This window comes from Kluyveromyces lactis (genome assembly GCF_000002515.2).
Source record: "Kluyveromyces lactis strain NRRL Y-1140 chromosome E complete sequence".
In the NCBI taxonomy this organism is placed as follows: domain Eukaryota; kingdom Fungi; phylum Ascomycota; class Saccharomycetes; order Saccharomycetales; family Saccharomycetaceae; genus Kluyveromyces; species Kluyveromyces lactis.
In genome coordinates this window covers 1,990,073-2,015,853 of record NC_006041.1, presented here as the reverse complement: position 1 = coordinate 2,015,853, position 25,781 = coordinate 1,990,073, and the positions used below count along the sequence as shown (strand labels likewise).

General features: G+C 38.0%; 12 protein-coding genes and 1 non-coding gene across 13 annotated transcripts; 4 read left to right on the top strand and 9 right to left on the bottom strand.

The window, feature by feature from the left end:
• Nucleotides 1-1,040: 1,040 nt before the first annotated feature.
• Nucleotides 1,041-1,682, bottom strand: RIP1 (ubiquinol--cytochrome-c reductase catalytic subunit RIP1; the record flags this gene model as incomplete). The annotated part of the gene is made up of 1 exon (XM_454973.1): nucleotides 1,041-1,682. One exon carries the CDS (start codon nucleotides 1,680-1,682, stop codon nucleotides 1,041-1,043), a length of 642 nt encoding a protein of 213 aa, XP_454973.1.
• A 751-nt stretch (nucleotides 1,683-2,433) lies between these two features.
• On the bottom strand, nucleotides 2,434-4,854 carry HUL4 (putative E3 ubiquitin-protein ligase HUL4; the record flags this gene model as incomplete). Its single annotated transcript, XM_454972.1, has 1 exon — nucleotides 2,434-4,854. The coding sequence occupies one exon, from the start codon at nucleotides 4,852-4,854 to the stop codon at nucleotides 2,434-2,436; it is 2,421 nt and encodes an 806-aa protein (XP_454972.1).
• Nucleotides 4,855-5,311: 457 nt separating this feature from the next.
• Nucleotides 5,312-5,692, bottom strand: SNU13 (RNA binding protein SNU13; the record flags this gene model as incomplete). The annotated part of the gene is made up of 1 exon (XM_454971.1): nucleotides 5,312-5,692. One exon carries the CDS (start codon nucleotides 5,690-5,692, stop codon nucleotides 5,312-5,314), a length of 381 nt encoding a protein of 126 aa, XP_454971.1.
• A 604-nt stretch (nucleotides 5,693-6,296) lies between these two features.
• On the top strand, nucleotides 6,297-8,567 carry GEF1 (Gef1p; the record flags this gene model as incomplete). The annotated part of the gene is made up of 1 exon (XM_454969.1): nucleotides 6,297-8,567. One exon carries the CDS (start codon nucleotides 6,297-6,299, stop codon nucleotides 8,565-8,567), a length of 2,271 nt encoding a protein of 756 aa, XP_454969.1.
• A 49-nt stretch (nucleotides 8,568-8,616) lies between these two features.
• On the bottom strand, nucleotides 8,617-12,051 carry URB2 (ribosome biogenesis protein URB2; the record flags this gene model as incomplete). Its single annotated transcript, XM_454968.1, has 1 exon — nucleotides 8,617-12,051. One exon carries the CDS (start codon nucleotides 12,049-12,051, stop codon nucleotides 8,617-8,619), a length of 3,435 nt encoding a protein of 1,144 aa, XP_454968.1.
• Nucleotides 12,052-12,675: 624 nt separating this feature from the next.
• NUP85 (Nup85p) lies at nucleotides 12,676-14,850 on the top strand (the record flags this gene model as incomplete). Its single annotated transcript, XM_454967.1, has 1 exon — nucleotides 12,676-14,850. One exon carries the CDS (start codon nucleotides 12,676-12,678, stop codon nucleotides 14,848-14,850), a length of 2,175 nt encoding a protein of 724 aa, XP_454967.1.
• Nucleotides 14,851-15,316: 466 nt separating this feature from the next.
• Nucleotides 15,317-15,799, bottom strand: VMA3 (H(+)-transporting V0 sector ATPase subunit c; the record flags this gene model as incomplete). Its single annotated transcript, XM_454966.1, has 1 exon — nucleotides 15,317-15,799. The coding sequence occupies one exon, from the start codon at nucleotides 15,797-15,799 to the stop codon at nucleotides 15,317-15,319; it is 483 nt and encodes a 160-aa protein (XP_454966.1).
• Nucleotides 15,800-16,497: 698 nt separating this feature from the next.
• On the bottom strand, nucleotides 16,498-17,667 carry POL32 (DNA polymerase delta subunit POL32; the record flags this gene model as incomplete). The annotated part of the gene is made up of 1 exon (XM_454965.1): nucleotides 16,498-17,667. One exon carries the CDS (start codon nucleotides 17,665-17,667, stop codon nucleotides 16,498-16,500), a length of 1,170 nt encoding a protein of 389 aa, XP_454965.1.
• Nucleotides 17,668-18,082: 415 nt separating this feature from the next.
• On the bottom strand, nucleotides 18,083-18,961 carry KLLA0_E22397g (uncharacterized protein; the record flags this gene model as incomplete). Its single annotated transcript, XM_454964.1, has 1 exon — nucleotides 18,083-18,961. The coding sequence occupies one exon, from the start codon at nucleotides 18,959-18,961 to the stop codon at nucleotides 18,083-18,085; it is 879 nt and encodes a 292-aa protein (XP_454964.1).
• A 1,658-nt stretch (nucleotides 18,962-20,619) lies between these two features.
• On the top strand, nucleotides 20,620-21,558 carry BUD16 (putative pyridoxal kinase BUD16; the record flags this gene model as incomplete). The annotated part of the gene is made up of 1 exon (XM_454963.1): nucleotides 20,620-21,558. One exon carries the CDS (start codon nucleotides 20,620-20,622, stop codon nucleotides 21,556-21,558), a length of 939 nt encoding a protein of 312 aa, XP_454963.1.
• A 345-nt stretch (nucleotides 21,559-21,903) lies between these two features.
• KLLA0_E22353r lies at nucleotides 21,904-21,975 on the top strand. The gene has a single exon. It is a non-coding gene; the product is annotated as a tRNA-Gln (tRNA).
• Nucleotides 21,976-22,211: 236 nt separating this feature from the next.
• Nucleotides 22,212-22,640, bottom strand: VPS55 (Vps55p; the record flags this gene model as incomplete). Its single annotated transcript, XM_454962.1, has 1 exon — nucleotides 22,212-22,640. One exon carries the CDS (start codon nucleotides 22,638-22,640, stop codon nucleotides 22,212-22,214), a length of 429 nt encoding a protein of 142 aa, XP_454962.1.
• A 618-nt stretch (nucleotides 22,641-23,258) lies between these two features.
• ECM10 (Hsp70 family ATPase ECM10) lies at nucleotides 23,259-25,184 on the bottom strand (the record flags this gene model as incomplete). Its single annotated transcript, XM_454960.1, has 1 exon — nucleotides 23,259-25,184. The coding sequence occupies one exon, from the start codon at nucleotides 25,182-25,184 to the stop codon at nucleotides 23,259-23,261; it is 1,926 nt and encodes a 641-aa protein (XP_454960.1).
• Nucleotides 25,185-25,781: the final 597 nt, after the last annotated feature.

Below are 25,781 nucleotides of genomic sequence, written 5' to 3'. Positions count from 1 at the left end.
ATGTGGGGAATATACATATACATATAATATATAATCTTGGCATCGTTAACAGAGTATATAAATAACAGGAAACAAACCTTAATATGATAAAAAATTTGAATCCCTAGAGAGAAAGGTAATCTCAATTTAAATTAATTGTTCGTCAATTTCTCTATTCTTATGGTAAAATATTTTGGTTGGAAGAGATTTTTTTAGGTTTTTATGGTTTGGGTTAACAGTTTTTGAGACATCTTAAGAGTATAGGATTGATTAATTGAATTTATTTTTCTCGTGATTAGCGGGAAAATAGGCAAATTAAAAGCGAAATAATGACATCCCATTGCAATACCAATGCATTGTTCCTAGGCCTAAATCTCGTTGAAAAAGGGAAATCAAAGGTTAAAGTTACTATTGACAGATTAATCCAATACTCCCGCTTTTCTTTAAATACGTGTCTGACCTTTTATGGAAAAGAAGGCGATACAACATTAAGCGATTCAGATTGTAGGTATAACCATGCATCGGGTAGAGCAGGACTATTTCAAAGATTTTGGAATATAATAAAAGGGTTTCAATCACGGTAGTAGCCTGATGTGGTCATTCAGGTATTAATGCGATTGTTTCTCAGTGCAGTTAAAAGGAAAAGTGATGACATACAATTGAACAATGCTTCAAAAGCATTTCATGCTTGCTATCCTTTTAGTTTGCTTGAGCTATGGGGGCACGGGTAGTTGTGGTTTCAAAAATGTTTGTATGAATAAATAATAATAAATCGGGTAGTGATGATGGAACGTGAAAAAACGAGCTTACACGATTCCAATATGACAAACTTTAGCATAAAAGATATTGACCTTGGTTGTGAATCCTACTTGGAAAATACATGGGGGGAGTAGGAGACATCAACATGGGAATAAAGAATTTTATTAGTGAAAGCTGGAGTGAGAAGGACAAAGAGAAAGAGAAAAAGGAAGAGAGTTAAATTTGAGAAATAGCAAAAAAAGGTAGCCTATTTCAACAATTTATCAACATAATATAATCTTTTTTTAGCTTTCCTTCTGCGCTTAACCGACAATCAAGTTTTCACCATCGAATTCATATTGAGGGATTTCCAAGTTCAATGGAGCTGGACCCTTTCTGATTCTACCGGAGATATCGTAATGGGAACCGTGACATGGACAGAACCAACCACCGAAATCACCAGATTCACCGATAGGAACACAACCCAAATGAGTACAGATACCCAACATGACTAACCATTCTGGCTTTTGAACTCTGTCAGAATCAGTTTGAGGATCCTTCAAAGCTGACATATCAACACTGTTAGCTTCTTGAATCTCATGGTCGGTTCTGTGTCTGATGAAAACTGGCTTACCTTGCCATTTCACAACGACATTTTTACCTTCTGGAATAGCAGCCAAGTTGACTTCGACCTTAGCCATAGCCAAAACATCTGCAGATGCAGACATAGAAGCGATGAAAGTTTCAACGGTGGATTTGGCACCGGCAGAGGACAACAAACCTAAAGAACCAACCATAAAGTAAGCATAAGAACGACCTTTGTCAGCATCGTTATTCTCCTTGATATAGTCTCCGAAATCTGGAGTTCTGTAAGTAGACTTGGCAGCAACTGCAGAAGTAGAAATTAATCTGGCTGGAGCAACAGACTTCAAACCAGTCTTCAAACCGTTTCTTAAACCCAACATTTTTGATATTAGTTAGTTATGGATATATCGCTAGAGTGTATTATTCGTACTAATTTCCCGTTCTTATTTCGGAGAAATCGTTTCTATGATATCGACTTTAATCACAACAGCAAAGCACTCTCGGAGTATCAATAAATATATACACAGATATGAATCACCAAGCCAGATTATAAAATATATATATCAATGCAAAAATGTTGTTGGAACTGAAAGTAATAATAAAATGATTGTACTAAATCTTTTTCTATTTTATTTTATTCAGAGAAATTATCAAATTATCTCTATCCATATTAAACAGAAGCCATTGCAGCTTAATAAGTGCGGAAGGAAGCAAAAAAAAAAAAAACAAAGAAAAATTTCAGATTGGGAAAAAAGCCAATAGTAAGAAGCGCTAAAGGATTAAACAAGATATAATTCGACCAGACAGGAATGGACAGTGTAAATGAGCTGGGACGAGGCAGAACTTCCTGGTGTGGTTATTATTTTCCAATTTACAAGTATACAATTTTATTTGCGTAAATGGTCAAGTATAGGAAGATTTTCTTGGTGGAAATGATAACTGACACTAGGGCCTTTGGGCCTAGTGTCAGTAAAACGCTTCGCATTTAACGGCTTTCACATAGTAGCTGTAAGTGTCCATTTCCTTGTGTTTTCTGGTTATTCAAGGGAAGCAGGTTTTTCTGTAAAGCCTGGTTCACGATATGATTGGTTCGTTTGTAGTGATTATATTAATGTATGTTTGTTGCTGACATTATTTAAACCCATAACCCTCATACATTTCGAGGGCAGTCACCAATCGCAGAAGAAGAGTATCACGTGACTCATATTCGTACAAGCAGAGTTCGTTGAAACAGGTATGGGCAGTGGGCAACTGATCATGTGATCCGGACGTTGTGCGGGTTACCTTGAACGGAAGCGTCGCAAGTCCCGTCACTGGAACTCTGTCACTCCCAGTCACGAAATGGAGAAATTGACGTTGCTGTTCATGGGATAATTGTGGTAGTATTTCCCATAGCCATTCCACTACCGGGGTTTGGTTATGGAATCCGCCTTGGTATTTCGTCACAGCGCGAAGTTGTTCGAAATCCATGTCTTGTTCTATGCTGCCACAGATGAGCCTTTCTACTTCACAACTTTTGAACATCGGGAAAGCCAAACCATCCCCGATGACTCTTGTAAACCCGGATTGGAATGCACTAAAACTCGATGAGACCCCCTCATTCATATAAAAATTTACCCACCTTTCAACAAACTCTGTCTTATTCTCCGAGGTTACTGGGATTGATTCTCCTCCGTCACATAACGGTTTCGTGACGTTGATACCACTGGCTACATCGTAATACGTGGTCTCAAACGACAATCCAAATATATCACTAAAATCTAGTTCCGAATAACTCAACATTTTCTTTAAATTTCTTGCTGTCTCAGGGTACAACTCCTCATAATCTTCAAAAGTGATCCGCTCATTGCATAGTTTCTTGTACATGGCCCTCGCAAAATGTAAGTCCAATATAGTACTGTTATATATTGCAAGACCTAACACTACTCCAAACAAATAGTATAGTTCATTGTTGTTCTCTCCATGAAGCTTAAGACCGGTGTTCCCATATGCAAACCAAGATAATCGGCTTTCTTCCACGTATTGAAATAGTCCATGGTTTGGATGAAACAATTCCCTAGTCAATAAAAGGAACCATTCTTTCTTTAAACCGCCAGCATCGATTCCAGGCTCATTCGAGAACTCCACTCTTAGGGATTTTTTCAAATCATGTGGATGTCGTTGAATGGACGTTAGCGAATCCTGTGTCACATGGCTTCGTCTTACCTTTATTCGGAAATGTACATCGTAAAGTTTACGAGAGTCCAACGCCTTTAAGAACGCTTGCTCAGCGTTATGTTCCATCATTTTCCCAGTTTCGAACTCCATTATGGCTATCTTAACGCCTAAGGACATCAAAAAAGGGTACTGGCATAAGGCAGTATAGTGCGTTTCATGTAACTGTGTCATGGATAAATCGTCAAGGGTCCTCCATTGCTCTCTATTCATCTTATGCCACATCATAAAATCACGTTTGTAATCAATGAAATCAATTATCATATTGTAAAAAACCGAGATGTCACATTTTGGCTGTTCACAATGAGCTTGAAAGTATATGTTCATTAGCTGACACACCGTGCGAATATGCCAGTCAAGTCCGTATTTTTCAATTCTGAACCTGCTCTCTAACGGTATCTTTTGCCTTCCGGGGTGGAAAAGATAAGATACAGTTCCATCTTTGGTTTCATCCACAGGCGATGATTCAGTTAACAACGTTCCTGATAATCCTCGTGGTGAATGCGGCGGACCGGGTCCTATTTTCTGGAACTGATAACTCAAATACAAGTTTAAAATTTCCCATTGCTTTTGAAATTTCAATGGATGTAAACGAACTAAGTGATTCTTATATTTCACCGAAACTTTACTATTCATTGACCCCAAGTAACCAATACATCTTTTTAATATTTCGTAACTTAAAGTCTTAATCTTGGGTGTTCTAGAAATTGTAGTACTGTTGTTAATACATTGCCTTAAAGAAGGTACCTCCAAGATGAAAAAAATGAATAAATAGTGCTCCCATTTATCCATTAGGATCTTTGGCCTTTTCAAAACCTCATTAAAGACACGTAAAATGAGATAAATGGGTCTTTTGGTAGGCAATGAGCCTATCAAATTATAAAATGTCACTGCTTTTTCGTAGTTTATAATTTGATCTTTAACAGTTGGTTTGAATAATTGATTCAAAGCTTCCGCTGTACCGAATTTTTGAACAATGTATTTTTCCACAGGAATGAAGTAGCTGTTAAGCTCTTTAGCGGGGGTCTCATCTCCTGTCTGATCTTTCTTATACGATTCGAGACATTGACCAACTATATTGGATAACTGTTCAAGGTCCGGCAGTATCTTGCCCTCAGTATCCCTAGAATTTGCTGTTTGTCTCAAAACAACAGTCACCTCACATATTGTACATTTGAACTTAACTGCGTCTATAGGATGTCGTAACAAGGTTCCGCAACATCTACATCGAGTTTCCCTAAATTTTGGCGGGTCTTCACAATCCAACCTATCCGAACTTTGATAGCGGATTTTTATCTTTTCCCTACCAACAATGTGTAATGGGTTAAACTTGAACATATTCGAGCAGCTACTGATGGACAGTCAGACTTCTTCCTCTAAGTTCATTTCAACAAACTTGTAAATTTAGGGTTGGATAGTCGAAAGCACAAAAGATTGTGTCAAATTTATTACTTTTTTTTACCAACTGACAATATCATCTGGAATACACAGGCCTGTAACCATTTCTTAATTTGAACAGACAAAAAAAAACTATGTACTGACCACTAACTAGAACCATCAGATGTTGATGTCATTGTTAAGAAGGATGCAAATGTATCAAAAAGTTGTATTAATTGTAATATATATGTTTAATATACAGAGGTCGTAAAAAAAAAATCTACCTGTCGATCACTTGAATCAATGAACGTGCAGTAAATCTTTTCTTTGCTATGCAAACCCCCCACAAAGCGGTTAACTCCTTAAACGATTGATATAAAGAATAAGAAAAGGAAATCACGAAATGTGCAAATCCTTCTTAAATCAACAAAGTTTCAATCTTGTCCTTAACGGCATAGATTTGGCTTTTGATAGCAGAAGCATCGTTAGTGGTAATAGAAGCAGCAATAACTGGTCTGGAAACACCACAAGCTCTACCCAAAGCAGTTCTGGATGGAACAAAGACGTATGGAACGTTCTTATCTTCACACAACAATGGCAAGTGCAACAAGATTTCAATAGGTTCACAGTCAGCAGCCATGATAATGAATTCGGAAATACCACGGTTCAAAGTCTTGGTAGCTTCGTTAGCACCCTTCTTCAATTGTCTCATGTTGGAAGCTTGTTGAACAACATCCAAGATTTGTTGGGACAAGGTGGCATCAGCCAATGGGAAAGCCTTTGGGTTTGGAGCAGACATTATTTCTTTATAATATGAAGTGAAGTATCCGATTGGGTCAGTTCAAGTTCCTTGCAAGAATGAAAAGCTCGCTTGAATCTGGTGTTTTAAGACTAGAAATAAGATCGGATCAAGTCCAAGTCTAAAAAAAGTTTTATCATAAAGTGAGATGAGATGGAACGAGATGAGATGAGGTTAGTCTCTTGAAATCATTTTCTTTAGTTTTTCAATTTTTGAAAATTTTCGAATTCCTCGACTGATGAGCAAAAAGAAACAAATGGGATCACAAACTGGTGTAATGTACGGCTGTTTCACTATATTAATTCAGAAGAACGATATACATTCCTCCTATTGTGATCATTTGGCCATTCTCCGCCATTGCTATAGTACTCTATTATGGTCTAAAACACGCAGTCTGTAGTTGTTGTTCCCCATCGTATGCTTCATACTTCCCCAGGAAGAGCTGCTTTCACTCTCAGTTCTTTACCTAATTTCAAAGGTGCATATTTCTTTGTATTGAAAAATGTACGTATTACAATATGTAAATTTATCAACTCATTTATGAATAAACTCATAGTATTGCCCTTGACTTAGGTATGACCCAATTGATGAGCAATAGCTAGCTATGACTGACCAAGAGGTAAATGAGGAGCAGGCTCTGCGAAATATACCAGAAGTCGGTAATTTCGATAAGTTCACTTCTGTGGATTGGATTGAGGAAGAGAAGCGTGAATTGTCCAAGGGAACATCGCATGACGAATTTGATATACCGCGTTCGAGTTGGTATGAGTACCGCAGGTTAATATGGAAAAGAGGTAGCAGTTTCATTACTTTGACTGCCATTGGGCTTTCCATTGGCGGTATTGCTGGTTTTTTACAAATATTCACTGAATTGTTAGTAAACTGGAAATCTGGACATTGTGCTAGAAATTGGTTGTTAAACAAGGCATTCTGCTGTCCTAAAGAAGAGATCAGTAAAAGGAGTTATGGTTCCATAATAAGTTCGGCTGGCAATGCCGCAGAAATATTCTTTAAAAGATCCCAAAGCGAATGTATCGAAAAAGGTATTTGGGTAGAAGCAACCAATCCAATCTTTTCATTTTTGCTATTCATGTTCTTATCGGTCACATTTGCAACTATTAGTTGTCTGATGGTCCTACACATTGCACCGTTTGCCACTGGATCTGGTATTTCAGAAATTAAATCCTGGGTATCAGGTTTCCAATATACCCCGGAGTTTTTGAATTTGAAGACCCTTATAGTAAAATCTGTCGCTTTACCGCTTGCCATTTCTTCTGATTTAAGTGTTGGTAAAGAGGGACCATCTGTTCACTATGCTACCTGTTGTGGTTATGTAATTACTAATTGGCTCTTGAGCAAGGAGATGGCCTTCCCAGAACAATCCGAATACTTGACAGCTTCGACGGCAGGTGGTGTTGCAGTAGCTTTTGGTGCACCTATTGGAGGTGTCTTATTTGCACTTGAAGAGATGTCAGCTTCTATTCCTTTCAAGTTATCTGCCTTGTGGAAGTCGTATTATATTGCTCTGGCAGGTATTTCTGCTCTACAATATATTGATCCATCTAGAAATGGTAAGATCGTTGTTTTTGAAGTCACCTATGATAGAGAATGGCATGTGGAAGAAATCCCAATATTCATCCTTCTTGGAATTTTTGGTGGTTTATATGGCAAATACATAAGCAGATGGAATGTGCATTACGTTTCTTTTAGAAAGAAATATCTCTCAAGATGGCCGTTACAGGAAGTTGTCATACTAACGTTTGTTACTGCCATTATCTCTTATTTCAACGAGTTCTTGAAACTTGACATGACAGAATCTATGGAAATTTTATTTCATGAGTGTCAAACTAATGAGAAAGGATCATTATGGTCGCATAGACTTTGTACAATTGACAACGAGGCCTCATTCATCTCGTTCATCAATTTATTGCTTTCGTTACTCTTTGCAACTGTAGTGCGAGCCCTGCTAATCGTTGCTTCGTACGGCTGTAGAGTACCTGCCGGAATTTTTGTTCCCTCAATGGCTGTTGGTGCAACTTTTGGAAGGGCTGTAAGTTTAATAGTAGAGCGTTATATTACTGGACCAAATGTCATTACACCGGGAACTTATGCTTTCCTTGGTGCAACTGCAGCATTAAGTGGTATAACAAATCTAACTCTAACAGTGGTGGTGATCATGTTTGAGGTCACGGGTGCATTTACGTATATTCTTCCTACCATGGTAGTTGTTGCTTTCACTAGAATTATCTGTTCCTCCTTTGGTGCCGAGGGAGGAATTGCTGACCAAATGATTATAGTTAATGGATTCCCATTGATGGAAGAGCAGAAAGGGGATCACGAATTCATGGATGACTTTTATGCAGATGACATCATGACGAAAGAACTAGTCTACGTGAATGAAAAAATGACTCGTCAAGATCTGCAAAATTTGATAGATGGACCAGCAGCCGAATTTAGCGGTCTTCCGATCACCAGCAGCTGTTCCAAAGGTGATTCGACATGCTCTGGCTTTATATTAACAAAGTACGCTCGCTATTTCTTAGATGCCACTACTGGATCTCCCGACGATATCATTGATTTCAGAAAATGTGGAGATGAATCGTTAACATCAAAAATCAATTATACCCCGATTACTGTTAGTCCGTCTACTCCGTTGAGTATACTTTTCATGATGTTCCAGAAATTGGGCTGCTCAACTATTATAGTAGAGAATGGCGGAACCATGGCCGGATTAGTCACTAAGAAAGATGTCTTGCATTTCATGAGAATTAAACATAAAGAATACTTTGGTCCTCTATATGCGTTTGATGATAGAATTGATAGGAAGGCAATACGACTAATTGAATGGTATATAGATAAATGTAGAAGAACATAACTTTATAAAATGATTAGGACTTTTCAATCATCATGCCATTTGCCACTTTTCAATCATCATGCCATTTGCCACTTTTCTTGTAGTCCGCATGTAATGTCTTGAAATATGATCTGCCGTTACTGTCCAAGCTAGCATTAAGCAAGTTCATTTCAGTCTGCGACAGAAGATCAAAAATAGCGTATACTGCGAGCATCAACTCTTTCTTTATCGTGGTGGGATATGGTTTTGAAACTGATAATTTGATGAATTGTAGAAGAACAACTGGCAGATTCTTTCTTAGCGATCTTTTAACATTAGAAACAGCCGAGGACAATGTCGTCTGCTTACTGCTTCTCACATTTGCAGGCTCACAATAGTTACATATGAATCTTGATACTGCTTTCGCTGATTCAACCGATAGAGCGTATTGCTTAGCATCTGATAGTAACTCCAGTAATTGGCAGATAACAATGTTGATCAAATGAGTACGATTGGATAACTTATAACGATGAAATAATAGCAATGAAGAGAGCATATGTGTGCAGGAAAAAATCAGGTCATTTTTAGAGTATGGAATCTTATTTTTGATCTCTCTCTGATCGGGTGTATCAGCTGCTTTGATTATGTTATCCAAAAGAATCTTGGATGTTAGTGGGAAAAGCATTTCTGAACAGTACTGTGTGAATAAAAACGGTTTGGCCACCAGCAGATCATTCAGAAAGGTAATGAAAGATATAATATCTTTTCTGTCTATAATGCTAGTAGAGTAGTTTGTTAAAAGGTGTGAAATTGATTTGACAAAAATATGCCTTCCACTACTATTCTGTTTTGAAACAAAGTGGATGAATAACTGTAGCAGCTCCAATACTGCTCCGGAGTTGCTTGTTGATAGTACAGGCATAGTATTGCAGATCGTTTCGAATGCTGTATTGAAGTCTTCATCGTTATTAATAATTCTCTTGGATATGTTCAATTTTATTGCCTGTAATAACATCTCTTTAGACACTCCATTTTCTCTTAAGATAAGATACTGCGCTAGAAGATATTCAATATTATCATTGTAATTTAGTGTTGATACCATAAAATATGCCGATTGAACTTCAATGTCAGAAGGAATGGCGGATGCCTTCGAAAATAACGGTGGAACAGGAATTGTTGTTTTAGAGTTACTTGCTTGAATGAACAAAACCTTGAGCAGCCATGCAAGTAATTTGAAATCTCCGTTGAAATGCTGAATATTGTAAATCAAACTATTGATGAACTTAACCTTAAGAGCATCTAAATGCAACCCTGATTCATCGCATGTTTTGAGTACCAGATGCAACAAGGCATAAGTGTTATAATCAAAGGTATGATTCAAATTTGCCTGAATGCTTTGTAATAGAGAATCCATGGATGAAGATGCTTTGTTGTCGTTTCTTTGAAGCAGTGCACTCTGCCAAACGGCTGCAATAACCGGATTTTCCAAGCTATATTTGAAGAATGAATTGCCGACAAACGTGAGCATTGTTTTATAATCGGTTTCTATTTTGCTCCTCGAGGTAGGGTTTTTCAAAACATGACAAAGAACATTTATGTCATCCTCTTTCAAAACATCCTTCTCTATTATTTGGTCTAGGATTGCCAATCTTACAGCCTTATTCAAACATTGAATTGGAATTTCCAATAAATACTTCAGATGAAGGTTAGAATTAACATCGGCTGTCAAGTGAACCACTATCGAACGAACAATGTTAGACTCTTCAAAAAAATCCTCTTCAGCGAATAGCACAGGCAAAATATCGATGTGATTTTGAAGTAGTTTTTCGATCAGGTGTGATATGTTCTTATTTCCGAATGATGAATCGACGAGAGTTGACCAACGCGTTAAAAGGGTCTGTAGAATATTTGATAACTCTGCTGAGTCCAGATTACCAATAAAATTCATAAAAGCTTCAATAACAGGTAAATTTTCAAATGGCTGGAGCTCGTAGAACTTGAATAAGGCGAAAAATAGTTCACTACTATGGTATTTTTTTCCAAGATTGATGAGACCTGATGCGTCGTCAGGATTGAACTTCACAGCGATAGGAAGATCATCATATAGTTCAAGAACGTGATATTTGAGTTGCCAAAATACTGGAGCATTAAAACCCTCTATTTCAAAAAGTTTTGAAAGATAAATCCGAAATTCCAAGCACTGCGCATAAGAGAGCATTTTCAATCCAGAAACTATAACTTGTAAAATATTCACTGAAAAAATATCATTCTCAGAAGCAATAACATCTACTAAATCTGTAATGATTGCACGAGTCTGTGTTACAGATAATGCAGGAACATTATCGGAAAGGACCTTAGTCATTTTCGAATCAGTCAAGAATAATGAAGTGGTGTTTTTCCTACAATATTCTCTCCAGATAGTCAAAAGATTTGTAAATTCTCTGGCATTGACATGACAATTGATAATTGAAGTCCAAATTTCTAGCTCAAAATTAGTGGTCGAAGCGTCCATAGCATTCATTAATTCTTCCGTCTTCAAGATACCAATTTCAATGTCCATTTCGATAATGCTCTTAATTATTTTCCAATCTCTGGACTCAAATACGGAAGTGAATAATGACTCTAAAAACGTCTGTGAAATAATCTTTCTGTAGGCATTGAGTGTAGCCAACAAATCTGCGCATATTGTGACATCAATATCTAACAACATTTTTAAAATGGTTTCCAGAGTAGCGGCATCGCATTTACCTGTTGTAATGCACTTTGTGAAAAGCAAAACCAATAAATCTGGGGAGAGGGAACTTTTATGCAAACCTACAAAAGTTTTCAACGCTGCAGGCAAATCCCTTGTGAATTCAAATAAATACCTTTTTGTAAACTCAGATAATACGTCAAAGATGTTGTCAAACACCTCTTCGTCAGCCTGCTTGAAGTATTTCAAACTCGGTAGCAACAGTTCAGAGCAGTACACACCAGAAACTTTATTAGATACTTCCGTAAAGTTGTTCAAATCAGTAAATGTCAAAATTTCTGAAATTATTGCTTGCTTCAGGAAGTTCTCACGACCAAAGTCACAGGAAAGTACGATATCTATGACTCTACCTAAAAGCTTAAGACCTGCTTCCGGAGAGACTGCGGTAATCATACAAGAATTAACAGATTTCAGTACCTCATATACATGCTCACAAAGCTCATGGTCACCGTCCTGCATCTCTTCAAATGTTAGTTGAATTAAATTTACTGATCTTAGATTCCTCAATAATTTTTTCTTATGATTCTCAGACGAAACCATAACCCATAGCTGTTTCCATAACTTCCAAATGTTGGTGTCCTTTCTGAACTGTGCCTGTTTAGCATCATTCCATCTGTCAATGATCAATTCTAATATAAAGATATGGCCATTTGGAAAGTATATATCGTATTTCCCATCTAGTACGGAAACCGAAATGTCATAAATCTCTTGTGTAGTGACGTTCTTCGATCTGAGATACCGAGTGATACCTTCTGCAGTATTGGGAAAGGACATTTTGATTTTCTCACCCTTACGAACGTCGTTCAGAGCTGCTATATCGATATGTAATCTGCTAGGTGATCTCGTTTTACCTCATCTCATCTCATCTCATCTCATCGCTACTTTTAATGTTTGAAAATTGATGTTCAGTAAAATTTGACAATAAGAAATTATACGCAGTTCATTACGGAAGAAAAAGTATAAAGAAAGATGATTTAAGGAGCACTTGGAGATCTCTGATGCGCTTTTTGGCACATGCTGATCTACCGGCATATAAATTTATCATTTAGAGGGGCAACCCATAGCTATACTCGCTGGTTCAGTAGATAAATGTTGGAAGTTCAAGAAGGATAGATGGAATTTCATATGTGGTGTACGGGTGTAACAAGCATCAAATTTTTCTAAGAGATTCGTATATATCACTTTTAGGATATATTTTGAATATTGCAATCAGTAAACATTGAGAGAAAATGAGAATATAGAGACCAATTACGCTCCAAATCATTAAAGGAGTTACGTTCAATCGCTGGATTGGGATTTGTACTGACTGTTAATATAATTTTCTTTTTTGAAACCTTGAGTTAAACTGAAATTTGCGGTTTAATCGCGTGTTTTCACCAAAGAATCATAGCAGTAACAATGGCTAACGATGAATTCGCCGACACACAGGACCTATTAATGGATGTCGATAACCTAGACTTTTTGGACGAAGAAGGTATCAGCAATGAAAGTGATGATGATATTAATCTAACAATCAATGTTGACCCTGTCAGCAATGCACCAATGGTGAACTTCCCTATTGAGCAACCCTCGGCCAAAGAATTACGCTTCAAATACAACAACGTTTCGTCCCGAAGCCTTGCTTTTGATAACTCTACGAAAGATAATAAACTATATCCTGTAAGATTTCTACATTTAGATGAATCTAAAGAATTTGCCCAATATGTATCAAAACTTTTTGAGTTGTATCAGGGATTAGGAGAACATCGCAAGAACGATGTACCGACCATAGGGCTAATAAAACAAACTTCAAGACTCGAACACTTCTCGATAGTTAATTTAGCATTTCATGCCTTGGTTACAGAACTAGAGTTCTACATTGAATCCATCAAATACACGAATAAGCTGCAACGAATTGGAGATCTTGAGGAATGTTTGAGCATACTAAATTGCTTGAAGACAATTTACTTTTTAACTGACTCTCCGGAATACAAACAAGAGGACCTTCTAGAGTCTTTGATCAATTGGGTGAACAGATCAGATGGTGAACCAAGTGAGCTGGTTATTCAAAAGATCTTTGATGAAACCCTTCTGACGCGAAGAAAAGTCTATGAACAATCTGATTTTTGGGACCTAACGGCACAGCTTCTTTTGAGAGGCTTATGGTCTCAGAGTATCCAATGCATTCAAAATTCTCAACTGCTGGAACATGGAAATGAAACAGTGGGAGTATTTGTCACTGATTTGATTACAATCATTGAGAGTTACCCACTTCATTCTGAAAATTTATTCCGTGAATGGAAGAATAGCGTACTCCAATTAATGACAAATTGGGATGAACAAGAGGTTGAACCTGAAATCAAGAAGAATTTGATGAACATCTTCATGATTTTAAGTGGTTCTAAAAATAAAATCTGTGAATTCTCACAGTATTGGTACGAATCGTACTGTGGATTGATGTTGTACTATATACCAACTTTGGAATTGAGTCAAGAATATGGACAATTAGCTACTAAACATAATGCCATCGATGTTTGCAATAACTGGGAAACGCCGTGTTATCACATTATCAATGACAAAGTTGCTGATGTGTTACCGATTCTTGAATCCTTAGACCTTGCAACTGCTGCTTTTGTAGCGGTATTGTGCGAAGCTAAAGGAATTATAAAAACTGACTTCTACGAAATTTTTGCTCATAAAAGTGGATTGAACTCAGAACTTGCATTTGAAAATGAACCAACCATTGGAGAATTTTTAATTCGCCAAGTTGCTCTTTCTTTATGCTCGTATGATGATAAAACGCTGTGGCCAGTTTCAGTGGGATTAATTTCTTTATCTTCAGATTCAGGTGACTCTTCTAAAAGAGCAATCTTAGCAGAACTATTACCACACTTTCCATATACTACAAATGATGATATTGAATGGCTTCTTTCGGTATGCGCTAAGTGGAGGTTGCCGGATGTGGCTAAGACTATTTATAAGATCTTGGGACAGGATACACTATACCAGAATAATATTGTGGAAGCAATGAGCAATTTTAGTAAAGCTGGAGAATATGAGTGGGTCAAACATTATTCATGGATGATCTTTGAAGCCAGTATCCTACAAGGGGGGCCATTGGATGATATTACTATAAATTCTATTGTCAATGGGGATACAGACTCTTTCAATATTCCGAAAGATTTGCTAAACAGTATGGTAACTGACGTAATGAGACAGACTCTATCTCCATATGCTGTTTTGTATGAATTCCACAAACTTGCCGAAAATAATGAAACGGAGAAAGCGATGAACCATATGATTCAATTGATTAGTTTCCCATACATGCCAGAGCAATATTGTATTTTATTGCTGGCCAAATTCTTCTACCCAATGTTTTTAAAGACAACAGAGACAGCTTTAGATGAATCACAGATTTTTACAATACTGAAGACTTTGGAAAAAATCAAGCTAAACGATTCTTGTGTTGCACTATATTCACAATTAAGGAATGACGACAACTCGACATGCAGCAACTTACCTGAATCTGTTGACTCGTTCATTCAAGATGTAAGGAAGACTTTAAATTATAAAATATGTCAATCTTTCATGTAGCATAATTAACATAGATTTCAATATAACGTAACATCCTAGGGTGGAATTCCTTGGATGAAAATACAGCGATAATTAATCTCAACCTTGTAAACTTTAAACTGTATAATTTTTTTCTTTAGATTTTTGACTGTGTTTAATATTATAAACAGACTGCACTAGATTAGATAAGTGCTTTTTATGTTCTACTCTAAATAGAGATTCTATGAAAGATTGCAGAGATTGTATTCCCATAAGAAACTAACGGGCATGACATTCGAAGTTGATCTAATAAAATAAAAAAAGGATGAGTAAATGAAAAATGAAGGAACGGTACGAAAGAGTCAAACGAATCTGAAAACGAACAAACGATATATTGGATTCCCATTATCGATCTTACCACAGAGTCAATGAGTGCATTCATATTAAAATCTTTATTTCAGTGCACTATATTATGATTTCCTCATGTTTTTCTTGGAGATCCTTAAAATTAACAAACGACATCTTGAGTAGCTCTAGAGTTCAACAATAGGGCAACAATCAAACCGTACAAACCCAAAACTTCAGCGAAAATCAAGATCAAAATCATACCAACGAATAATCTTGGTTGTTGAGCAGTACCTCTAACACCTGCATCACCAACAATACCAATGGCGAAACCAGCAGCTAGACCACTTAACCCAACAGACAAACCAGCACCTAATTGGATGAACCCAGTGTATAAAGCTTGCTTTTGGCCCAAAGAGTAACACACCAAAACAGAAACAACTAAACCGTAAATGGCAATGATACCAGCCATAATAACCGGAACAATATTCTTGAACAATAGATCTGGTCTCAAGACACATGTCGCACAAATACCGACACCTGACTTGGCAGTACCGTAAGCAGCACCGAAAGAGGTGAAAATAATGGCTGCAGCACAACCGATGGCACCAAAGAATGGAGCATACACTGGACACAAATCACTCATAATGAAGTCTCTTTTTTGAACAAATTTGAAATTGGATAAAGCACTAAAATATCTGTAATGTACGATCTATAGTGCGTTGAGGTCTGAAAACTTTCTTAAAGGATAATTAAAAAACCAGTTTCAGAAGTAACTTTAAAACGTTTGGACTCTTAAAATGCGATGATAATATTCAATTGAAAGAGTAATTTGGAATATCGGTCCAAAATAAAAAGGAAAGATTTTCAACGGGCGATAAGTGATTGAGCAATAATCTTCAAAACCCAGTCTAAAGCTATAGCGATCTAACTTTTGTGAACTCACTCTTTAATAAAGTATAATGAAACACCAATTAATTTATTGCCGTACAAGCTGTCTGGCAATGTGGTAGTTAATCATTTCCTCTGTCTTATAATCTTTGTTAATCCAAAATTCTTAAATTTCAATCTCAATAGAAAGGGCAAGATAAATCGTTTGAAACGATATTAACCACCCCTTTTCTCTGATAGAAGAAATCGCACAAAGAAGGGGACGTGGTGGCCTGTTCACATCGTTGCGTACGGTGTATTCGGGTAACTTATTCACGTGTTAATGTTTTGTTTTGGGTCACGTGAGTCGCCGTATATTTCTATCTAGGTGTCAGTGCCAGTGCCAGCGTTTGTATCGTCTGTATCATCCGAATCTATTTGAAACTATTTGAATAAATACACAAGTTAATTTACTCATCCCTTTTTCTTACCGAAAAAACTCTCAAGTGTACGTTGACTGGAGCGAGCCTTCTTTTTCTCGACTGGTGTTGCTGGTTTCTTTGACGGTTCTGCCGTTTTCGCTGATTTCACAGGCTTTGGTGGTTTCTTCGTTTCTGTAGCTGGTCTCTTAGTAACCATGTATCCATCTTCGTCTATATATGTGGTCTGTTCTTTCGATTCGTGGACTGGCTCTTCTTTTTCCTTTTCCTTTTCCTTTTCTGGTTGAGATAGTTCCATTAAGGATTCGTCTACCGTCGTGTCAAGTAGTTCTTCTAAGTTTGTGACAGTGCGGTCTAGATTTACTGGTTGTGATTCTTGTGAAGGTACTGATTCTATCGCTACAGGGTGGTTTACTTCAGCCTCTTCTTCGCTTTCCTCTTTCTTATCACGCTTTTTAGAATTTTTATCGAATTGGGCTAAATCATCGTCATCATCATCGTCAAACATCGAGGCCAGTTGGTCCAATTGTTTTTGTTTCTCTTGGCTTACCACGACGTGATTTTTATCCTGCTGCTGGTGCTTCCTCCTTTCCAATTCCTCTTGTCTGTTCTTCTCCTTCTCCTCTCTTTCTCTTCTCATTCTGGCCAGAAGTTCAGTAGATTTTAGACCCATACTCTTAGTTGGTTTCTTAGGTTTTGTAACAGCAACTTCTGGGAACGTCTTTGCCCGTTGCTTCGTTACGACCGGTTCTGCCTCAGACTTTTTCTTGGGGCCGGCCACCATTTTTTGAGTCACATCTTGGGTGGTTATGTTAATTACACTTCCAATACCATCGCTTGTCTGGGGCCGTGTGCCATTTTGATTGTGCAGCTTGTAGGGGTTCTTGATCGTAACGTGTGTTCTTTCTCTATTTGTCAAATCAATAGTTTCCAGTGGGTTGAACGCATAGATGAAGAAATCCTTTATGTCTTCCTTTTCCGGTAGTTTCTCGGGATCCGTAATCATTTGTATTACATTGTGCTTCAAAACACATACTACAATGCATTGGATCGACTCATGTCTCGTAGTGCTATAGTACTGTACCATCTCATTCTTTGCTTTGTTCACATTTATCGAAAACTCATCGCACAAGTCTAAAAATGTTACAGGTTTACAGTCATTGATGAGTTTCTGCGTGATAAAATTCTCTATCGCTGTTACCATATTTCGATGATGATCAGCTCGAGCTTGCTTGCTCTTTTTATTATTCTCTCTCTTCAATTCTCATCGCTCTGTGCAGATAGCACTAAATGATGATTGAGTGAAGTTGCGTCTTTTTTTTTTTTGGTTAGCACCGTTTACGCGTAACAAAGTGTTGACAATTAGACATTAAGGCTCAATGGGGGGAAGCTTCGCAATAGTAGTGAAAGGGTCGATGTATGATACTAATGATCACCCCATATAAGAATTGGGTATATAAAATTATTACATAGTATGTGAAAGAGAAGGAACCACTCTAGTTTTAACTCTATTTTTAATGTAGTTAGGTTAAACAGAAATATTTTGAGCATGATGTAGGGGAAAAGGCAGTGACAATTATCAGTAATAGGTGTTGACGAAGCTTTTTCTACAACAGGATTCAAACACAGGTATAACCACCGTCAACTTGGATATCACAACCGTTGGTGTAAGAAGCAGCATCGGAAGCCAAGTATAAGTAAGCACCGACCAATTCTTGTGGCAAAGCTTCACGACCCACTGGTGTTAGACCCCACCAGTGAGCACGTTGTTCAGTAGGAACGAAGGAGGATAGCAGAGTATCAGTGTAACCTGGTGATACAGAGTTACATCTGATCTTACCAGCTGGAGAGGTCAAACCAGAGAATTCGACGGCGAAACCCTTGGCCATGTGTCTTACTGCAGCTTTAGAAGCGTTGTAACAGGTTTGGTAGTTTGGAACGTTACTGATGTAACTAGACATAGAAGCAGTCAAGATCAAATTACCGTGGCCTTGGTTCTTGAATACTTCAGCAGCGTACCTGCTACAGTGGTAAGTACCTTGGACGTTAACGTCCATGACTCTGCGCCACATTTCTGGGGTGGAACCATCGTTCAAGATAGAACCGTTAGTCCAGGCAATACCTGCGTTAGCAATGAATGTGTTAATTGCACGACCTGGGAAATCTTCCAAGATTCTTTCAAAGACAAATTTAACGTCGTCAGCGTTGGTAATATCTACTTGGTATGACTTGGATTCAATCCCGTAAGTCTTGCTCAAATGGACGGAAAGTTCTGGTTGGAAGGTTCTGTCCAAAATAATGACATCTGAACCACAAGAAGCGAAACCCTCACATAGAGCGCCACCAATGGCACCAGCACCACCAGTAATAACGGTCAATTTGCCCTTTTGACTGAACAAATTGAGGTAATTGACACCTTGTGGGTACTGTTCCGTTGGAGGAGCTTGTGGAACGACGGTGTCTTCAGTTGGAGTCTTGATGAAACTTTGGAATGACATATCTGTGTCTGATGAGGTTAATTGATAGTGTGGATTTCGCTTGTTCAAATTTCCCAATTATGAACCCAATTGAGGGAATAAAGCATATTGCAAGCAAGATTGGAGCAGCAATAGGGTTGAAACTAAAAAGTTACAATTATTTATATATGCATAATTTGTATTTTCGTTTCTTCGGATAAACTTAGAAGTATTTCACTTGAAAAATTATATGGTTTAGAACATACAAACATCTCAGGAATCAAATCAAAAAAAAAAAAAGCTACCTTGCTTTGTGCCTTTCCACCCACCCCCCACACATGCACACATATATACCGTACAAGTATGTGTAATGCAACTGAGGGACAAGTCATCTATTTGATTCCTCAAGCCAGTGTCCTTCCTTTATTACTGCCCCGATGTATTTTTTTTCCAAGCAATCAATACGGATCCCTAAACATACATCACCTCGACTCAGCTTCTTGATCAGTGTTTTCCCACAGAAGCCGTTGTACCTGCAAGCGGCGGGAAATCCAAAAAAAAAAAAAAAAAAAAATAGCCTCGGTGTCATCTTTTTTCTTTTGAAACCGGTGAAACTTCAAGGTCGACAAATAAAGAAAAGGAAAAAAAGAAAATCCCAGATTTCCACAACAAGGAAGAGCTTGCTCGAATTTGGGACTGAATCGGCCTACAATGTACTAGCTCATACTGTGCCGATTCAGATTAGGTTTCAATAATGTGGGGAGGGAAGAATCCGCAAGAAAGAAAGGAGAAACGGAAGCAAGAAAAAAAGAAAACGGAAAAACTAAAAGCTAGGCTATGTATCGGTCGAAACAGGCAGCCCTTACAATAGTTCCAGGGGAATCGTACATATTCCCACCAATGAACCCACACTACACATGGGCCTTGGATGGTGTTTGAAACAATGAGCACTAAGAAATAACCAGCCGAGATCAGAAGAAAAAACGGTCAGTTGCTCGCTCTTTTGAATCGCCCCTTTCTGTATTCCACTATGCCAGGCTTTAAACCTGGGGTAAATTACAGTGTGCTAAGGGAGTAATTACTACTCAAAAATGAAAATAAAAAAATAAAAAAAAATAAGCTAAAATAGCGAGCATGGATTTGAATATTCGTTAATAAAACCAAACAGATTGCAGATTGCGCGGGCAGGGAAACAGTTTTTTGTTTGTGTTCATTTTCTTTTTTGTGTTCGTGGTTGTTATACTGATTACCCATGGGCACTAAAACCTCCAGAAATGAGAAAACAAGAAGTTTATCCGGGTGACGAGAAATATTAGATAAGCAGCTTGTAGTCGGGTAACAAAGTTTATGGAACGAGTTTCTACATTTGAAATTTTTCAGTTTATCTCGCATTTATCTATGTATCGTTTACTTGCATTTCTCAATATCCAAGAGTTTTGCACGGTGAAATTCGTTATGATATGATATGATTCATTCAATCAGTTTTAAGAAAAGTTGCACATAAAGTTGGATACAGCTAGATCTTAAGACAATATATAACGATAGGTTATGCTGGTTTCAAGAACCAGTTGAACGTCCATTCATTCAGTTCATATCAGTCCGGAATCTTGTGATTCAGTTTTTGTTTAGTTTTTGAGTTTTCTCTGTGCCAGGAAGAAGATTCAAGATAAAATTATCCAAGAATCAATTTGATATATAGCATGCCTAGAGTTCTAGCATGTCAATCGCATGTGGTTCACGGGTATGTGGGGAATAAAGCGGCAACGTTTCCCTTACAATGTGTCGGGTGGGACGTAGACTGTGTTAATAGTGTTCAATTTTCCAATCATACTGGATATGGGATGGATAAAGTATTCGGGTCGAAGGCTGACGCACACCAGTTAACGCAGGTGTTCGAAGGTGTTATGAGGTTAAAAGACGATTACAATGCATTGCTTTCTGGGTATATGCCAAATAGGAACACATTGGCTTGTATGGCTCGATTTTATAAAGAAATTAAAAGGCACAACCCAAATCTACTATGGTTGTTGGACCCTGTCATGGGTGATGAAGGCCAATTGTACGTGGATGAGGATGTAATACCGGAATATCAAGATATTATTCACTCCGGACTTGTAGATATCATAACTCCTAACCAATTCGAGATGGAATTGCTATATGGGAAGCCCATCGTTAACATTTCTGATTTGTATTCGGCCATCCAAGAGATTCACCAGTTTGTGCCCGTGATTGTAATAACGTCATGCTCAGCTTCGCTTTTCGATGATCCAACTCACATATATTCGGTGTCTTCGCTGCGAGGCTCGCCACAACCATATGTGTATAGAGTATCAGTCATTGAGTCTTATTTCACCGGAGTTGGAGATATGTTCAGTGCAATGCTACTACATCAGTTGTATTACATGTTCGAATCTAAAAATATTAGCCTTTTCCACGAGAAAACCAATGTTGTTCTCAACGTCATTCATAGGGTCTTAGAGATCACCAAACGACTCTCTGCTAACGTAAAGGGTTCCATAGGAGATCCAGTTACGATGAGAGAAATGGAACTTAGAGTCATAGAAAGCATCGATTGTTACGAATGTAATTCAATAGATAAGGACTTCTCTTTCAAGTACGACTGGACTTTGTGCAGTTAAAACTAATGACATAATATCTTAAAAGTTCGACCATCAAATATAATTATAAACGTTTATAAATAAGTATACTGTTGCAGTTACCTTGCTGTTATCAGTCCGGAAAATTGATAGACAGTTGATTCTATTCGCAACCCCGCATATTTAGTAAGCATTCGACTCCGTTGGCCAGCTAGCGAACTATAGTTTCTTTCTTATAGCGGAGTAAGAGGCATCAATTTCCTTCCTTGACGAGTTGGATGTTGATTTAAAAACGAAACTGCCCATAGATGAGTATGTCTGAATCTCAAAAGTATGACACTGTCAGCACTCCATCGGGCCTAATTTCGAACGATTTTCATGAATTTCGGTCCTATAGTGTAGTGGTTATCACTTTCGGTTTTGATCCGAACAACCCCGGTTCGAATCCGGGTAGGACCTAATTTTTTACCGTATCTTCTCAATCGAAAACCAAGTTGAAATGGTTCTTGTGTAAGCCACACAGCAAGCACGATTACAGGGTTCGATGTAAATCCGACATTAAGTTCCAAATAAATCTAAATAACTATTTAGAAGTAGTAAACTGATTTTAGCTGTTCGTATCTGTTGCTTTCCACCTACTCATGGGCGAAACATGGATGGAATGTTGTGTGTGCGTTTCTCAATGAGATCTCCCTTTAATAACCAAATAGATTATCATCCTCTGTATCCCACGAACCATTGAAAAACCATGTAAAGAAAACGATGCACAGGTATATGATAAGGCCACCTGAAACAGTCATGAGTGCACTTTCGTGGTTAATCAAGTTTGAGTGGTAGAACACAATTGGCAATAAAATTCCACTAGATACTAGCAAACCGGTCATAAAATGACCGAAATCCTCGCCGTTTCTGCCAGATTCATTCAAGAATTCGCCATGTGATGAAAACCCATCGCTCTTTCCAAACAATGCATTAGGCAATGGAGCGAGTAGGAATATTAACACGTCAAACAATGGATAATAGTTGTGGAAAAGTGCGCAACTCAATATAATCAAAAGAAAGCCTAATGCTAGTACGCCACTAAGGCAAATGATCTTAGTCAAAGGAGATACTTGTACACCCATAGTGTCATATGCAGGAAAGCAATGTTGAGCCTTTATTTGTATCTTTGCTACGACGGAAAGTTCTATCAACCTTAATGTGATAATTAATGTATATATGACCTTTATTTATCAAATTGGGATTTTTCAGGTTTTAAAATATTGACAAGATTTTCTTGAGAATTAATGTGGACATGGGTAACATCAACAAAATAACGAATAGGAGAATACAAGCCAGGTCTCTTGATAGAAAGATGTAAATTAACGTATAGTGTTTGATTAGTCTTTTATATACAGGTTGTCATCTTCATACATATTTGTAGTTTACATATGTACATGGAGAAACTCAATAAGTAATAAGCTTGAGGTGAATAAATTGTGAGACAAAGAAAAAAAAGTAAGAAGAGAAAAAGTTGTAAAACCCTTCAGTAATACTAAAAGAGTCATCAAAGAAACCGTGTCCTACCACGTCAATAGTTTCGGTTAACATCTTTAATTAAAATGGGAGGTTGGTCATAACAAATATCATTATATCTTGGTAGATTTTCGATGGAACTTTATCATTCTTCTCGAACGGAAGGAACTAAAGAGAGTAGTGTCTGGGCATGTTTCAATGATATCGTATCTCTCAGCTAATTACACTTATTGCTTTGGTTCACCACCTTGTTGGTTAGAAGCGTCGTTCTTGTACATTTGTTCGAACAACTTCATGGAAGCGGTTTGTAATTCTTCAGTCTTGGTCTTCAACTCTTCAGCGTCGACTTCTTCACCGGCTTGAACTCTAGCGACCAATTCTCTCAAAGCAGCGACTTGGTCCTTAACCTTTTGAGCTTCAGCCTTGTCCAATTTTTCTTCGAATTCCTTCAAAGAAGCTTCGGTATCGTTGGCCAATTGGTCACCCTTGTTGGCGGTTTCAATAGCCTTCTTTCTGGTTTCATCTTGTTCTCTGAACTTTTCAGCATCGCTAACCATTTGCTCGATTTCAGATTCGGACAAACCGGAAGAACCAGCAACAGTGATGGAAGCATCCTTGTTGGAAGCCTTGTCTCTAGCAGAGACGTTGATGATACCATCGGCATCAATATCGAAAGAAACTTCGATTTGTGGGACACCCTTTGGAGCTGGTGGGATACCAGACAAAGTGAAGTTACCGATCAACTTGTTGTCTCTGACCAATTCTCTTTCACCTTGGAAAACTCTGATTTCCACGGAGGTTTGACCAGCAGCAGCAGTGGAGAAGATTTGAGACTTCTTGGTTGGAATAGTAGTGTTTCTTGGAATCAATCTAGTGAAGACACCACCCAAGGTTTCAATACCCAAGGACAATGGAGTAACATCCAATAACAAGACGTCAGTGACTTCACCAGCCAAGACAGCACCTTGAATAGCGGCACCGATAGCGACGGCTTCATCTGGGTTGACGGCCTTGGATGGTTCCTTACCGAACAATGACTTGACAGTTTCAACGACCTTTGGCATTCTGGACATACCACCGACCAAGATAACGTCAGAGACATCGGAAGTAGCCAAGTTAGCATCCTTCAGAGCCTTCTTGACAGGGTCAATGGTTCTCTTGACCAATGGTTCGGTCAAGGCTTCGAATTGAGCTCTAGAGAACTTAATGTTGATATGCTTTGGACCAGAGGCATCGGCAGTGATAAATGGCAAGTTAATTTCAGTGGAGACAGTAGAAGACAATTCGATCTTAGCCTTTTCAGCAGCTTCTCTGATTCTTTGAATGGCCATACGGTCGTTTTCCAAATCAATACCAGTTTCTTGCTTGAATTGCTTAACGATTTCTCTTAGCAAGTAAATATCGAAATCTTCACCACCTAAATGGGTGTCACCGTTAGTGGACTTGACTTCGAAGACACCGTTGTCGATATCCAAGATAGAGATATCAAAGGTACCACCACCCAAATCGAAGACAGCAACGACCTTAGAGTCAGATTTTTCCAAACCGTAGGCCAAGGCAGCGGCAGTTGGTTCGTTAACAACACGCAAGACATTCAAACCGACAATTTGACCGGCGTCCTTGGTGGCTTGTCTTTGAGAATCGTTGAAGTAAGCTGGGACGGTAACGACAGCATTCTTAGCTGGCTTACCCAAGTAAGCTTCAGCGGTTTCCTTCATCTTGTTCAAAACGAAACCACCAATTTGAGCTGGAGAGTAAGTTTGACCTCTAGCTTCCAACCAAGCATCACCGTTGGAGTGCTTGACAATCTTGTATGGAACTTGCTTGATATCTCTTTGCACTTCAGCATCTTCGAATCTACGACCAATCAATCTCTTGGTAGCAAACAAAGTGTTTTCTGGGTTAACAACAGCTTGACGCTTAGCTGGAATACCAACCAAACGTTCACCGTCCTTAGTGAAAGCAACAACAGATGGAGTAGTTCTGGCACCTTCAGCATTTTCAATAATCTTTGGAACCTTACCTTCCATCACAGCAACAGCTGAGTTGGTAGTACCCAAATCGATACCAATGACAGACCCTTGAACCTTAGTGGACTGTAAACGTCTAGCAACACCGACATTACGGTGCAAAATTCTCTTAGCAGCAATCATCCTTTGAGTTGTTTATTCTACTTTATCTCAGCTTATGGGAAAAAAAAAAGGAAGAAGAGAATATACGTCGAATCCGTCCTGAAATTAAGACCTTATTATAAAACGAAATAAAAGTATATCCCTTTACTCTACTGAGGTTCAGAAATTGCACTTAGAAGATTCGCCATTGAGTTTGGATTATCTTGTCTGCTAAATTCTTTCCATTCTTTATATATGGGAAAATTGAAAATTTCAAGAAAAAATTGGGATTCATGGAAAAAAGCTTTAAAAAGCATGAATGATGAAAAAAAAAATTATTAAGCTCAAATCCGCCGTGCCGATATGGGATAGCTTACGTATATATTTCCAAGAATCGCATAGAAAAAAAAAGATTTCAAAATTTGTTCTTTCCGTTTCTGTCTTCATCCGGGAGAAATTAGGAAAAACAGGAAATTAAACCGGATGTGAGAGGGAAATTCATGTCTTCGTGTGCAGTGATTATGTTATTGGTCCGGGTAATACATTCCAGACTTACACTTTTCGGATCACGTGGATGGTAGAAGGTCTTAGTAGTGTTTTCAAGCTCTTTCTATCTAGCATTTTATATATGTATTTGCT